The following is a 14,056-nucleotide window of genomic DNA, read 5'->3' on the forward strand; positions in this document are numbered from 1 at the left end:
ATTCAGGAACTATTTATTCTTGATACAGAGAAAGAAAACAAATTCTAAAACAAACAGTGGCATTTGTTTGATTAGCAATAAACAAGGCTAGATTGGCTGACAACATAATCAGCAGAAAGTACAGCTGTGAAAAGCTCAAGTTAATGTTATCCTGCTATGTGAAGTTGGTCTCAATTTCTTTTTCCAGCATATCTTAAGTCCCTATATTTAACCCTCTCTTGAAGCCCTTGTGTCTGTTCAGTATCACAAAGTTTATCATGCATTTCCCAAGTTGCCCACCCGTTATCTGCATTGCAGACATCTTTTCAACCCTCTGACAAGAAGAAAATGTTATACTTTATTGACTTAGTATCTGTGTTTTGACTTGAATCTTCTACAGGCACTGAAGATTACAGATCCAAATTAAGTGGAGACTGCTTTGCAGATCTGGCTTGCCCTGAGAAATGTCGCTGTGAAGGGACCACAGTGGACTGCTCCAATCAGAAACTCAACAAAATTCCTGATCACATTCCCCAGTACACAGCAGAGTTGTAAGTTGAACCCATAATAAAGGAATATTTACATACCGAGAAAAACTAAAATTGTTAAATATGAAACCACAGCTTTATTTTTTTGAATATCAAAAATTGAAATTAACCTCTGTGGTGCACTTCAAAGGATTACATATTCATAAAAATAATGCATTCAATACCATGTAGCCTTAAAAATCCATTATAAAGAAATAAGATAACTATTCTATGTGTCTGTTTCTTCAGGACCTGAGCAATCCACTTGGTTTTTTCGAAAGATAGTGGGGTTTATTTTGCTTTTAACTGCAGAATAAAGTAGGGCATCTAGTAACTAGAGAGGTCTGTCTTAAAAAGTGCTACCTAAATGTTTAAAATAAACAGAGATGATTCTTTTTATGCAAAGCATACATTATATTTGTTGGGCAGGAGACCAGAGGGAGATAAGGCAGACAAACAGGAAAGAGTTGAAAAGATGAGGCAATAATACAATGAATAGAGGTGGGGAGAGAATAACTGAGAATAATAAGTGCCGTATGGGAATTATTTGTAGGCATTACAACCGAAGTAATCTTTAAGTGATTACTTAAAATCAAAAGTGAAAGATATAATTAAGACATCTTTACAAGGTTTTTCCATGTGCAAAGAATAGTATAAAACGGAAGGCAGAGATGGTTGAAGGATTGGCAGAAAGGTAGATGAAAGTGACTGTCGTTGCAGGGCAAAGGTGGAAGGAAATTTGGTTTTCCTAGGAGATTGAGTTTAAAGAAAAAGGCAGAATGCTGAGGGACAAAACCCAGAGTTTGATTTGATATAGTAAAGAAGTATAGAGATGTGGAGACATTTTGTGATCAAGTTGTCACCTGAAGGGGTGAGATGAGCACCAGGATGGCATGCCTCTTAAAAGAGCAGTCCACAGATGGCATCAAAGCAACACTATGGCAATTAGACATGAAATAATGAGACTATTGTTAAGTATTTGAATATCTGGACAGGAAAAGGGATTTAAAACTGAAATATTTTTGAAACACAAATGGAGACTTTTTTCTGTCTCTAAGCTGGGAGGAGTTGAACTTAGTATTACTGTTTTCTGTGCTGATTTTTTCTGGGATAGAGTTAATTCCCTTCACAGTGGATAGTATGGGCTTATGATTTGGAATTGTGCTGAACAGAGGGTTGATAATATAGCGATATTTTTGTTATTGCTGAGCAGGATTTACACAGAGCCAGGGCCTTTTCTACTTTTTGTACTGCAGTGCAGGCAAAGAAGTTGGGGGTGCATGGGCGGCTGGGAGGAGACAAAGCCAGGACAGGTGACCCAAACTGACCAAGGATATTCCAGCCCATGTGACATTGTGCTCAGTGTATAACGGGGAGGAAGAAGGAGGAAGAGTGGGGCATTTGGAGTGATGGCGTTTGTCTTCTCAAGACACAATCAAAGGAAGCCTGCTCTCCTGAGGATGGCTGAACACCTGCAGGACCATGGAGAATAATGAATTAATTTGTTTTTCTTTGCTTGTGTGCATGGCTTTTTATTTCCCTATTGAACTATCTTTATCTCTACCCATGAGTTTTCCAGCTTTTACCCTTCTGGTTCTCTCCCCGATCCTGATGGTGGATGAAAGAGCAAGTAGCTGCGTTGAATGCTGAGTTTAAACCACAGCATGCTCTTATTGCAAATCTGAAAATTACAATCCAAGAAAAAAAAAATTGATACAGTCTTTTGTGACGGGAAATTGATTTCATTGGAGAAATATGTTTTATGTTATCTGATATTTTGAGACACAATTGTTTAATTTAAGAATAAAATCTGATGGAATAAGTAATGGGTTAAAGTGTGGGAGGAGATCATAAAGTAGGGGTTGCATAAATGAAATTACTGAACCAAGAGAAGAGGAATGGAGCTGTTGAAATGATTAAGCATGCATTTCTTTAATATTTAGGAGGAATCATGTTTCATTGTCTCTTCTCTGAAGAAATAATAATCTTAATTTACCACTTTAATTGTTTTTTAAGATACTGTCAGGTGTTTTCTTTCTATAATTATGGTTCCTACTGTTAAATAATCAAGCCTCATCTAGTCTATATTCTAAACACTCAAATTTCAGTTGATGAATTTTTTTTATTAAGTATTTAGTTACAGCACTTCTTTCAGAAAATAGCCAGTCTTCTTTCAAGCTGTTAGTGGATTAAAAAATCCACCATTCTCCTGAGACTGTTACAGAAGTTATTTTCTTTCACTTCTGTTAATTTTTTTAATGGGAACTTTTACTTTGAGATGTACTCTACCTCTCTTCAGTTTCCATCATTGCATCCTTCATATTTTTTTGCTATTAAAGGGCCCTTTTCTTTCCAGCACTCTGTCCAAGTAAGATGGTGCTTAACTGTAACAAAATCATTATTCAGCCTTCTCCTTGTAGGCTGTACAGATGGTTCTTCAAGTCATTTGATATAATACAAATTTTAACAGTCTTGCAAATATTCTAGAGATGGTAGACAAATTACTTCCACATTTTTTTTTCTTCTGCAAAAAATCAATTTGCTCTAGCCAAATACATTCTTTTTGTATTTGCCCCACTCATACAAAAGTTACAGCTCTTCCTCTTTTCTCCTGTTGTTCCTGGTCTTTGATGCACTGTCTTTGTTGTTTGTCCTGGCACTTCCAGTCTAGCTCTAGGACCATTGCTTGATTTCCAGTTTGCGTATTTACTGGCATGTATGAGAATAGCAGCTAGTTAGCCTTTTTTAGCCTTTTTTTTTTTTTTTTTTTTTTTTTTTAATCCACAAAATGTGATATAAAAGCAGTTGTTAGAGTCAAACTACATTGATACTTCTTTAGGTGATGAGGAGAGCTAGACTAATTTCTGCGGGGTGGTGTTTGGAGTTGAATCTGAGCTTGGAAATTAAGATCAGAACTAAGGAAAAAAGTTGAAAGTTGTCCAAAGGTGGGCAACAAAGATGGTGAAGGGCCTTGAGGAGAAGCCACATGAGGAGAGCTGAGCTCCCTTGGTCTGTTCACTCTGGAGAAGAGGAGACTGAGTAGAGACCTCATTGCAGTTACAACTTCCTTGTGAGGGAAAGAGGAGGGCAGGCACTGATCTCTTCTCTGTGGTGACCAGTGACAGGGCCAGGAAATGAACCCAGGGATCCCTGTGGGTCTCCTCCAACTCAGCATGTTCTATGAGTCTCTAAAAAAAAGTATCTATTGTGTAAAGTACAACAGCAATAATACCACAGGGAGAATACCCTGTTTCCTCCAAGTAGCTGGTTGTTTTGGTTTTGGTTTTTTGGTTTTTTTTTTTTTATCTGAAAATATTTATATAGTTCAAGACAGGTACTTAATTGCAAATTAAAAAAAAATTATAACCAAACCAAAAAAAAATGCTGCTAACTGCTCCTCTAACCTCCCAATTTGTCACTTGCTCACTGTCTTCCAGAGAAACATTGAATGATCTGTCTAATCTGACAGTAAAGTATTTGATATAAAGTACAAGTCTGTAATTGCACCCCAAAAATACAATATTTTTCAGTTAGCTTTCTAATATGTAGGAAAATGCAGGAAGCATTTCAGAAATCACTCAAAATGAAGTCCCCAGGAGAAATGCTAAATAAGAAATAATTTCAGTCTTATATGTTGAATTTTTATAATGATTTTACAGTAGATGATCACCTAAGAAGGTAGTTTTAGAAAGCATGAATATCACTGCAGTATATAGGCTTCCAGGAAGGTTCAGCTATTGTTCAAAAACATGCAATATCTTAGCCATTGTGTTACTAAAACAGGAAAAAGCATCAAATAATCCAGACAAACAGAATACGTAAACATTATGATCAAGTGCTTCGGTTTACTTTTGATTTTGAGAATGGTGTTCAGTACTTTATTTGAATAAACCAGGTAAAAGTAATTTTAAGATCATTTTCTTGATCTAGTGATTGATGGGTAATAACTATAGTTGCTGTCTTTATCAGTGAAGAGCACTGGGCTCAAAAAATAATGTTAAGATGCAGAATGGAGATCCCATCACATCTGTAAACTTTCCAGTTATCTATAATAATATTGATTCCATTGTGTGTGGACTAATTGAAATAAAATAAATACAATTTAAATAAAATTAAATTAAAATTCTATATATGAAATCAGACAGAACTATAGCACCAGAAGTACAAGATTGAGGCATAAACAGCAAATATGTAAAGAAAAAAGGATGTGGTTATTATACATATTAAAGATGAAGGAATGCTATTGGGCACTAATGGAAATTTCATTTCAGGATATATGTATAGGAATGTAGAATGTAAATTATAGGAAATAGTTATTGTATTGTGCATAGCAATAGTAAAGGATCAGCTGGCATACTGTGTTCAAGACTTCATTTTTCAAGATGGATACAATTGCTCAGAAAAAATTCAAGGAGAACAAGAATTGTAGAAAAGAAGACTGGAAGGGTTGAAGGCATTTGTGTGAAAGAAACTTGAGGGAGAGACAATGTAAATTATTTCTAATAGGTAAAAGATTGTTGCAAAGGATAAATGATCAAATTATTTGCATTTTTCAGTGGGGTTAGACATGTTTGCAGTAAAGCAAGTAAGTATTATTAAAATCACTTCATGTTTTCATCATCAAGTCATTCTAGATGGTATAGCACTTGAAAAGTATTTGAAGATGTCAGCATTTATAGAATGAGCAGTGGTTCTTTTGTTGATAGATAGGGTAAAGAAAAGTCTGTTTAGAGTGAAGAAATAACTTTATTAATTTACAGTGTGCAAGAGTATTTTATATGGTCCCCCTAAAAATCACATTAGGTCTGATATTTGGAGGTGATAGCATATTCTGATATTCATGCTCCTTGTAGTTTGGTGTGTTATACAAATGTTTTGTGTATATACAAAAAACTTCTGTCTTCTTTCAGTTTGGTTCCGTGTTGAAACTGTTCTACAACCATACCTTCAGATTTACAACCTTAATTTCCCTTCTGGCTATCAATGAGAATGAACAGGAGGGAAGGATGAACAAACAGCTTTCTTTAATTTTGTAGTTTGTTTTTTTTTTTTTAACTTGTCTTGCAATAAGGCAATTCTGAAAAGAATTCTGGGTTTAGAATTGTGCTGAATTTCATTTCACAGTGATCTTGTCAGTCGTATTGTCTCCTTCCTATTTAAGATTTCCATATAAATGCTGGACAGACTCCCTTAATAATATGGCTCCATTAGAGCATATAAAGGATTAAGACTCATAATTTCTATTTTATTTCTAAGAGAGGAAATAAGGAGTACTGGGTCAATGCAGGTATTTTTTGAAATGTAGATGGTCCCCTAACCTAGATGCTTTTAAAGGTATACTGTACTGTAAGCCTTGATACCTGTGCAGGAAGGAGAAATGCCCAGCTAGTATTTGTCACTCATTGCATACATTATTACAGAGTTACAAGTCAGCATTTGATGCTGCCTTAAGCAATGTATGTGTGCCAGCTGTAGTGGTATTAAGATAAATAACAGTGAGGGAAGTGTTTTCAAATTCATGGGAAGACCTATGCGGTGGGTTTCATTCCCTATTCAAAAGAAGAGTAATTCTTTCATTCTTGTAAATAGTGTTCTGTGAGTACCTCCAGATGTCTGGCAGACTCCACCTGATATCCTTTAAAGAACAGAAGACTAATCTTCAGTGGTTTATATGTCCTTCCAAAGACTTTTATTTATAAGTTGCTATGGAATCCTCCCTTAGTTACGTTTTTGTTTGAAAAATTAAAAACATCATCATTCCTTTTCAGATTTAGCTGTGTAAAATTTTGTAATCAGGTTTTGAAAATGTCTTTGTATACCTAAGTTTAACTAATGAGAATGTTCATTCACAGGAATTATCCAAATTAGAAATGTCACTATATAAGGAATTGTTCTGCAGCTACCAGTTAAATATCAGATGTTCAGGGAAACCAGACTGAAAAGTTCACATATTGTGCAACATTCTGTATCAATCCCTGAATATTTTTTTTTTTTTCTGAAATTGATGCAATTTTTTTTTAGGCGACTAAATAACAATGAATTTTCAGTCCTGGAAGCTACTGGAATCTTTAAGAAACTTCCTCAGCTGCGTAAAATGTAAGTCCAAATTCAATGACCTTGTCTATTCAGATAGTGTATTAGCTCCTTGCTGTGACTCTCCACCTTTCTTAGTTCTAATCTACAAAAGATTCAGTTTATTCCAATCAAAAATCAAGAATGGGTTTACATTAATCCTTGAGGTAGGTCAGAGTTGGCAGCTCTCCTGTATGGGGCTTGGCACTGCCAGCAGCCACTTCCCATGGTGTACAGCCCCAGCACCTTCACAGCAGCATCCAGCCAGCTGGTCTCTTATGCAGCCACAGCAGGGAGATCACAGTATAAGCTGCTTAGAAAAGATTCCAGTAATCTTTTGTAACTTCCTGTATTCTCTTACCAGACAATTTTGCCTCTTTCAGCACATTAAAGACATGCCGTTGATTCTGTGCTTCATTAAATGGTCATTAGGTGAGGGGAATATCAAAATTTAAGTGACTGAGAAACAGTGGTTTGATAGGTCATCCATGTAAGTCCACGTTAACAGTTAATGTTCTGAAAATACTTTATAATCTTACCAATTGCAATTGTTGCTAAAAATAAGACTATGAAAAGCTTTTCTTTAGCTTATGTAAAAGACACATTTGAAGGTAGATAATTTAGTTAGACTTTGTGACTCTGTGCTCAATCATTTCAGGATTAAACCAAACATAAATTTTAAGTGAAGAAAAATGCAAGTAAAAAGAGATTAGTAGTCACCTAGTGACTAATGTTTACAGTGCACTTTGGAAACAACAAGTATCAATATGAAGCATCAGTGGACAAGGGAAGGGCAGTAGATATCATTTATCAGGATTTCTGTAAAGCCTTTGACATGGGATCCCGCAGCATCCTTCTCTCTAAACTGGAGAGAGATGGATTTGATGGGTAGACTTGATGGATAAGAAATTGTTTGGACAGCAGCATCCAGAGGGTAATGGTCAGTGGCTCAGAGTCCCAAAGACGTCAATGACAAATGGTGTCCCTTAAGGATCTGTATTTAATGTCTTCACCAATATATAGTGAAAGTTGTCCCTGCCTACATCAGAGGAGTTAGAACTAGATAATATTTAAGGTCTTTTCCAAACCAAGACATTCTATGATTGCAGGATTCTATGAAATAAATAAACTTCTTGATGTGTCATACATGCACAAGCATACAGACATTTATACATATATCAGATCTTCATATTTAACAATATTTCTTTTAACTTGAGGAAGTGTTCAAGACAAAAGGGGAAAAAAAGGGATGAATATTAATCAGTCTTGGTGTAGAACCTGTTGGAACTCCTAAAGGCTTTAAAATCTGGTTAATTGAAATGGTAAAAATGAAAAAAAAGTTAATGAAGAGTTAGCTATTTTAATAATACCGCTCCATAACTTCCTAATATAGTTATCAGTAGTTACAACATTCTTCCATTGAGAGAATAATACAGTGACTGCTTAAGCATCACTGGAAGAAAGTGAAGTATTGATGTTGCAGAGACACCAATATGAATGAATTCTATATTTTTGTGAAGCTTGTATTTCTTCTGGAGGTTCAAAATAGGTGCAAAGATCTTTCTGCACAGATGACATTGAAAAATTGAGGCCTAAATGTTTCATTGATTTGATGCTTCATCGGTAATAAAGCATGTGTATGCACTGCAACATTGATCAGCTATGCAACATTAATCTTTAAAATACCTATGTGAAGTGGGTGAAGTAGTATCCATGTTACAGCAAGAACAAAAAAAGGTTTTAGAAACTGAGGGCTTGACATGGACAAGCCATCTGAGATTAAAAATAATGAGTTTCTTGCTTCCAGTCCTCAATGGCACCTTGCAGACTGAACAGCTCCACTGTGAAACTAAATGAAAGCAGTAATTGTGGATGTTGTCTACTTAGAATTTAGTTAAGCCTTTGGCACGATTTCCCACAGCATTCTCCTGGATAAACTGGCTGTTCATGGATTGGACGAACATATACTTCACTGGGGAAAAGAATGGCTGGATGGTTGGGCCAGAGGGTGGTGAATGAAGATAAATCAAGTCGGCAGACAGTCACAAGTGGTGTTCCCTAAGGCTCAGTATTGGTTGTGTTTAATGAGTGTGTCGATTGTCTGGATGAGAGGATTAAATTCACTCTCCACAAGTTTGTAAATGGCACCATATTGGGTGGGAGTGTTGGTCTGCTGGAGGGTAGGTAGGCTCTGCAGAGGGATCTGGACTGTCTGGATAGATGGGCCAAGGCCAAGGGTATGAGGCTCAGCAAGTCCAAGTGCTGAGTCCTACACTGTCATAACATCCCCAGGCAGTGCTCAGACTTGGGGAAGACTGGCTGGAAAACTGCCCAGCAGAAAAGGACCTGGGGATGCTGGTCAACAGCTAGGTGAACATGAACCAGTTTTTGCCGAGGTGGCCAAGAAGACAAATGGCACCTGGCCTGTATCAGCAATAGTGTGGCCAGCAGGACCAGGGCAGTGATTGTCCCTCAGTGCTGTCATTGGCAAGGGCACATCTTGAGTAGTTTGTTCAGTTTTGGATTCCTCTCTACCAAAGAGATATTGAGGTGCAGAAAAGTGTCCAGAGAAGAGTAACAAAGCTGCTGGAGGGTATGGAGCCCAAGTGTGGTGAGGAGCAGCTGAGGTAATGGGTTGTTTAGCCTGGAGAAATGGAAGTTAAGGAGGGACCTTATAGCTTTTTACACTGATCTGAAAGGAGGATGAGGTGGGACTTGTCCTTTTTTCCCAGGTGAGAAGTGACAAGATGAGAGGAAATTATATCAAATCGCAGCAGAGGAGGTTTAGTTTGCTTTCTCCATGGCTGTCAAGCAGTGGAACAGGTCACTCAGGGAAGTGGAGGTGTTTCCATCCCCTGCAATCCCATGCAGAAATTTAAAAGACTTACGGATACATTTTTGTAATGGACTTTGCACTACTGGATTAGATGCTTGGTCCTGGTGATATTAAAAATCCTATCCCACCTAACTGATGACATGTTTATATACTTCATCACAGGCAAGGTGTAGTTTACATTTCAGCTAGGCTAGAGAGAGTAGTCAGCACTGAAGATTAAGCCACAACTTCCTGTTTTTTTTCCCTACAAATTATCTTTCTTGTTTTGAATTATTTAAACACCGTTCTAGAAATTGCATCAAATAATGCAATTATCTTGTTCCCAACACCATTAATTCCATCAAATAGTCTTTATCTTTACTTCTATTCACTTTGTCTCAGAGAGTTTTTAAGACCTTTTTAAAAATCACTAGTGTATTATAACTCTGTTTAATGTGTAGCTATGTACTTCTGTAATATGTGTAAATAATTATATGAGACAAAACAAAAGGGCACTAATATGAAAAATATTTAAGGAAATGTGTGCTGTTGCATGTGTATGCTTTTGTGTAAATATAGTACAAATACTGCACATTTGGGATGTAATTTCCATATTTCAACTAAAATCGTAAACACGAAGTATTTTGGCAGTATTTTAGGTCATTTTCCCGACATTTTGATCCACTTTGCAAGCAAATTGCAGATACATGCAATTATCTTGTTTATAAACCCTCCTCTGTAACTAATGTCATAAATTATTAACATTTCATGTACTGTTTATATTCACACATTTCCTTTACATATGTTGCTGTTTATACTGTTTTCTTATATTTGTCTATCAAGATAAAATAAATCAGAGGTTAGATATTCTGTACTCATACAGTATAATTTTGTTATTAATTCATCTAAAAATTCTACAAAGGCTTGAGACCCAAAAAAAAATTAGTTACTGACAAGATTCAAAATTAGGAAAATATGTTGATATGTGGCAGCAGCATAGTTTGGGTAATTGCCACTATTAAAAAAACATTTTCCAAAGATTACTTTAAAAATCTTTGCTTCCTTAATTAGAAGGGCATTGAATTTTTTTTTTTTTTTTACTGGTTTGAAATTCAATGATGTATTTATATTTTGTTCTTTTATACAACGACTTGACTACTGCATCAAGATTGCATTTGATCATTTTGGAGTTTTTTTCCAAGCTTAGTGGAAAACTAAGATTCTAAGTCTTTCTTGGAATTTAATCAGCCTGTAGCATTTAACAGTTAATTTAGGACACGTATAAAAGAAAATTCCCTCAGTTCTTGTCTGTTTGTGTTAATGTGTAATAGAAACCTGAGCAATAACAAGATTACAGATATAGAAGAAGGAGCATTTGATGGGGCCTCTGGTGTGAATGAACTATTGCTCACAAGCAATCGCTTGGAGAGTGTTCAACACAAAATGTTCAAGGGACTAGAAAGTCTCAAAACACTGTAAGTATATTTATTCATGTGTTTTTATTCTTCTTTTCTCACAGGAATTTTTGAGAATAAAAGTGTATCTGTCCTAAAAAGTTATTTTGGAGAATTAGCTATGGATTATTCAAGCATATTTTGGTTTTTAGTCCTATTTTACTAGAAGCTATACATTATACTAATTGATTAGCTATTAATTATGGGTATACTGGGTCCTCTAAAGCAATGAAGCCATTGAGAACAGGCAAACATCCAACTTCAGAAATGGAAATGGGAATGATCATCAAAGTAACAGAATTTTGCATGGGAATTACACATTTTACGTAACGGAGTCTGATTCATTTCAGCTCAACCATTACTGGGAATTTTGCTGGAGGAAGAAATTGTTCTGGTGTGTATTGAAATGTGGGAAAAGATTCTCTCCTGAGTAATTTTTTTGTCATTTCAACAGTGAAGAAAGATTAAAAGCACTATTGCTTGAACTAATTTCATTCTTTCCATGGAGCAGTTTAGTTCTTTCCACTCAAAAAAGATGTTTATACAATCTACAGCATCTTGGCCTTCTTCAGAGAGTCTGTCCTACTGATCTGCAGACCAGAGCCAAGATTAAATAGTCTTTGGGGTTTCAGCTGTCCATAGACATCAGGTATTTAAAATAAATCACGTCTACATTTTCTAACCTTGCAGTTAAAGCTGCTAAAATTGTTTAAAGTCCTAAACAAGAGCTAGGGGGGAAATTGCCATCTTTTAGTGGACAGAGAGGAGAACGACAGACTTCAAAGCTATTAAGTTTTATAGAACTTGAGAGATTTTAGAATAGCTTAGGATTCTGAAATCTGCGCTGTCTTAGAGTCATGCTGAGGAGGAATGCTGATTTCATTTGAATGAAATGCTTTTGAATGCAGTAGAAGTGGTTTCTAGAATCTGTCCTAAGAAAAATGACATGAAAGGGACCTCAAGAGAAGGTAAGCTGGTACAAGCCCCTGGAGTTCTGCAGTCATCATAGCAGTTCTGGAGTCTTCATCCTTGGAAACATGAAGAGAGGGCTACTGTGTTTTTTTGATTTGGGGAATTTCAATCAATTTCATTTCTTGTCAATTAAAAATTCATAGTTACTCATTCTGGTATTGAAAGAAAAAGAAAAAAAAAACAACCTGAACATATAGGGAAAACTAGAACAAGTTATGCAAAGAGGTTGTGAGGTCTCATCTGGAGGTACACAGAAGGTATCTGGACACAATCCTGACCAACTCTTTAGGGAAAAATTTAGGGAACCCTGCTTGAGCAGGGTTGTACCAGATGACCTCCAACCTTACCCATCCTGTGATTCTGTGAAACACCCCTTGCCTCTGTGAAACCGATCCACCCACCCACCCTTGTCTTCCAGCCTGTTCCACACACACTGCACTCAGTCTCTTCAGCGAGGTGACAAGCAGCACAGGCGTCACTGCACTGGTGGTCCCTTTGCTGGCAGCAGCCCCTTTGTAGTCATAGTTCTTGGCCCTCACTACAGCAGCTGCTTCAGCCCTGGTCCCTGCCCAGGCTAAGCTGAAAAACACTGATCCTTTTTCTCAGGATGCTGAGGAGCAACAGGGTGAGCTGTGTGGGAAATGACAGCTTCACAGGGCTGAGCTCTGTCCGCCTGCTCTCACTGTATGACAACCAGATCACCACCGTGGCACCCGGCTCCTTCGACACGCTGCATTCGCTCTCTACACTGTAAGCCACGTTGGTCTTTTACCGTATTTACATCGCTGGCCTTTGGGGGGCATTTCCCTTAAAGCTTTGATGTGTGATTTCGCAGCACTTAATAACGTTCAGGGACAAAAGCATTTCATAGAGTAAGTTTTGAGAAATTCTGTTTTCTGGATGATCTTGGGCACATGAAGTATATGTTTTCATGGTGCTCTTTGATACAGCATTAGAATGGTTTCCAGAAGTGTCTAAGAATGCAGGAAAAACATCCTGCTCACACCCCTCATGGAAGCCCATTTATCTAAACCAGAGTAGAAATCCAGATTTTGGGTAGGCTGCGTACAATCACAGCTGGTTAGATTACCTTGCTGTCTGTCCTTCTGCCCTGTGCTACCCAATTACTAGCTTAAATTTCCTTGGCCTGTTGAGAATCTTAATCAGTATGTGTTTTATAAGGAAGCTTCAGTCTCATTTTCTATAAAAAGAAGCATCCTTTTTTTTATTTAAAAAATTATTTAAGGGAATTTAAAAGAGTAAGCAAAGCTTCCACTCAGTTTCATGAAGAAGTGCTGGGTGTAGGTAGCATCATTCAGGAAAATACTTAATGCCCCTTTTACAAGAAAAGTGACACTTTGCATCCAGTTGCTAATTTTGCGTATTAAGGATGACATGTTTATAAATAATGGAATTGTCGATATGTTTGTGCTGAAATAAGGAGATGCCAAAAGTACTGAGGCTTTTAGAAGTAAATTCATTTTTGTAACTGGCATGTAATCAGCTTAGCTGTCACTTCAGATAGGAAATTTATTCTCTGGAGCAAATAAAAGATGGAAATCTTGAGATGATAAATTAATGGAATGCCTGTTGTCAGATTAAAGCTAATAATGTAAAGTAACCAGCATCCATCTCTATATGGAATTATTGCATTATTGGTACGGAGTGGCTTGACATGAAGTCAGGTCTTAGACAGTTTTAAATTATTTCTAAACAAGTTGTATCAAGATTCACCACACAGAGCCTAAATTAAACCTTTCACCCATGGTTTACACACAGTATTTTTTGAAGAACAGTGTTTGAGGTATGTTTTTTTGAAAATAGAAGTAGAATCCTTAGGATGAAAGGATGGTGTTATGCAAGATAAACTTTCCTGTGATTCTCAGAAACCTCTTGGCCAATCCCTTCAACTGCAACTGCCACCTTGCATGGCTTGGAGACTGGCTAAGGAAGAAACGCATTGTGACAGGGAACCCTCGTTGCCAAAAACCCTACTTCCTCAAGGAGATTCCGATCCAGGATGTGGCAATTCAGGATTTTACATGTGATGATGGTAAGGAAATTAATATTTGAACCTTTTATAATTTCAGTTTACCTATAGATAGCTGCATGAATCCCATAGATCCCAAAGTATTGCACTTAAAGCCCTTCATGCTGTTACTAGGTCAGTTTAAAATTTTTCCACCCAATTTTAGATGATCAGCAAGCACGGGCTGTTGTATATATGCCTTCAAAAG

The 14,056-nt window shown here is 36.8% G+C and overlaps 1 protein-coding gene across 7 annotated transcripts in view; it reads left to right on the forward strand.

The window, feature by feature from the left end:
- The window catches only part of SLIT2 (slit guidance ligand 2), a 260,737-nt gene that overhangs the window by 194,648 nt on the left and 52,033 nt on the right, over positions 1-14,056 (forward strand). For all 7 annotated transcript variants that reach the window (XM_030270822.4, XM_030270827.4, XM_030270826.4 and 4 more), the window contains 5 exons: positions 380-530; positions 6,528-6,602; positions 10,725-10,868; positions 12,426-12,569; positions 13,706-13,872. In XM_030270822.4, coding sequence (XP_030126682.4) covers positions 380-530; positions 6,528-6,602; positions 10,725-10,868; positions 12,426-12,569; positions 13,706-13,872 — 681 coding nt within the window. The remainder of the gene's footprint in view (positions 1-379; positions 531-6,527; positions 6,603-10,724; positions 10,869-12,425; positions 12,570-13,705; positions 13,873-14,056) is intronic.

Source organism: Taeniopygia guttata, chromosome 4, assembly GCF_048771995.1.
Source record: "Taeniopygia guttata chromosome 4, bTaeGut7.mat, whole genome shotgun sequence".
Taxonomy (NCBI): Eukaryota; Metazoa; Chordata; class Aves; order Passeriformes; family Estrildidae; genus Taeniopygia; species Taeniopygia guttata.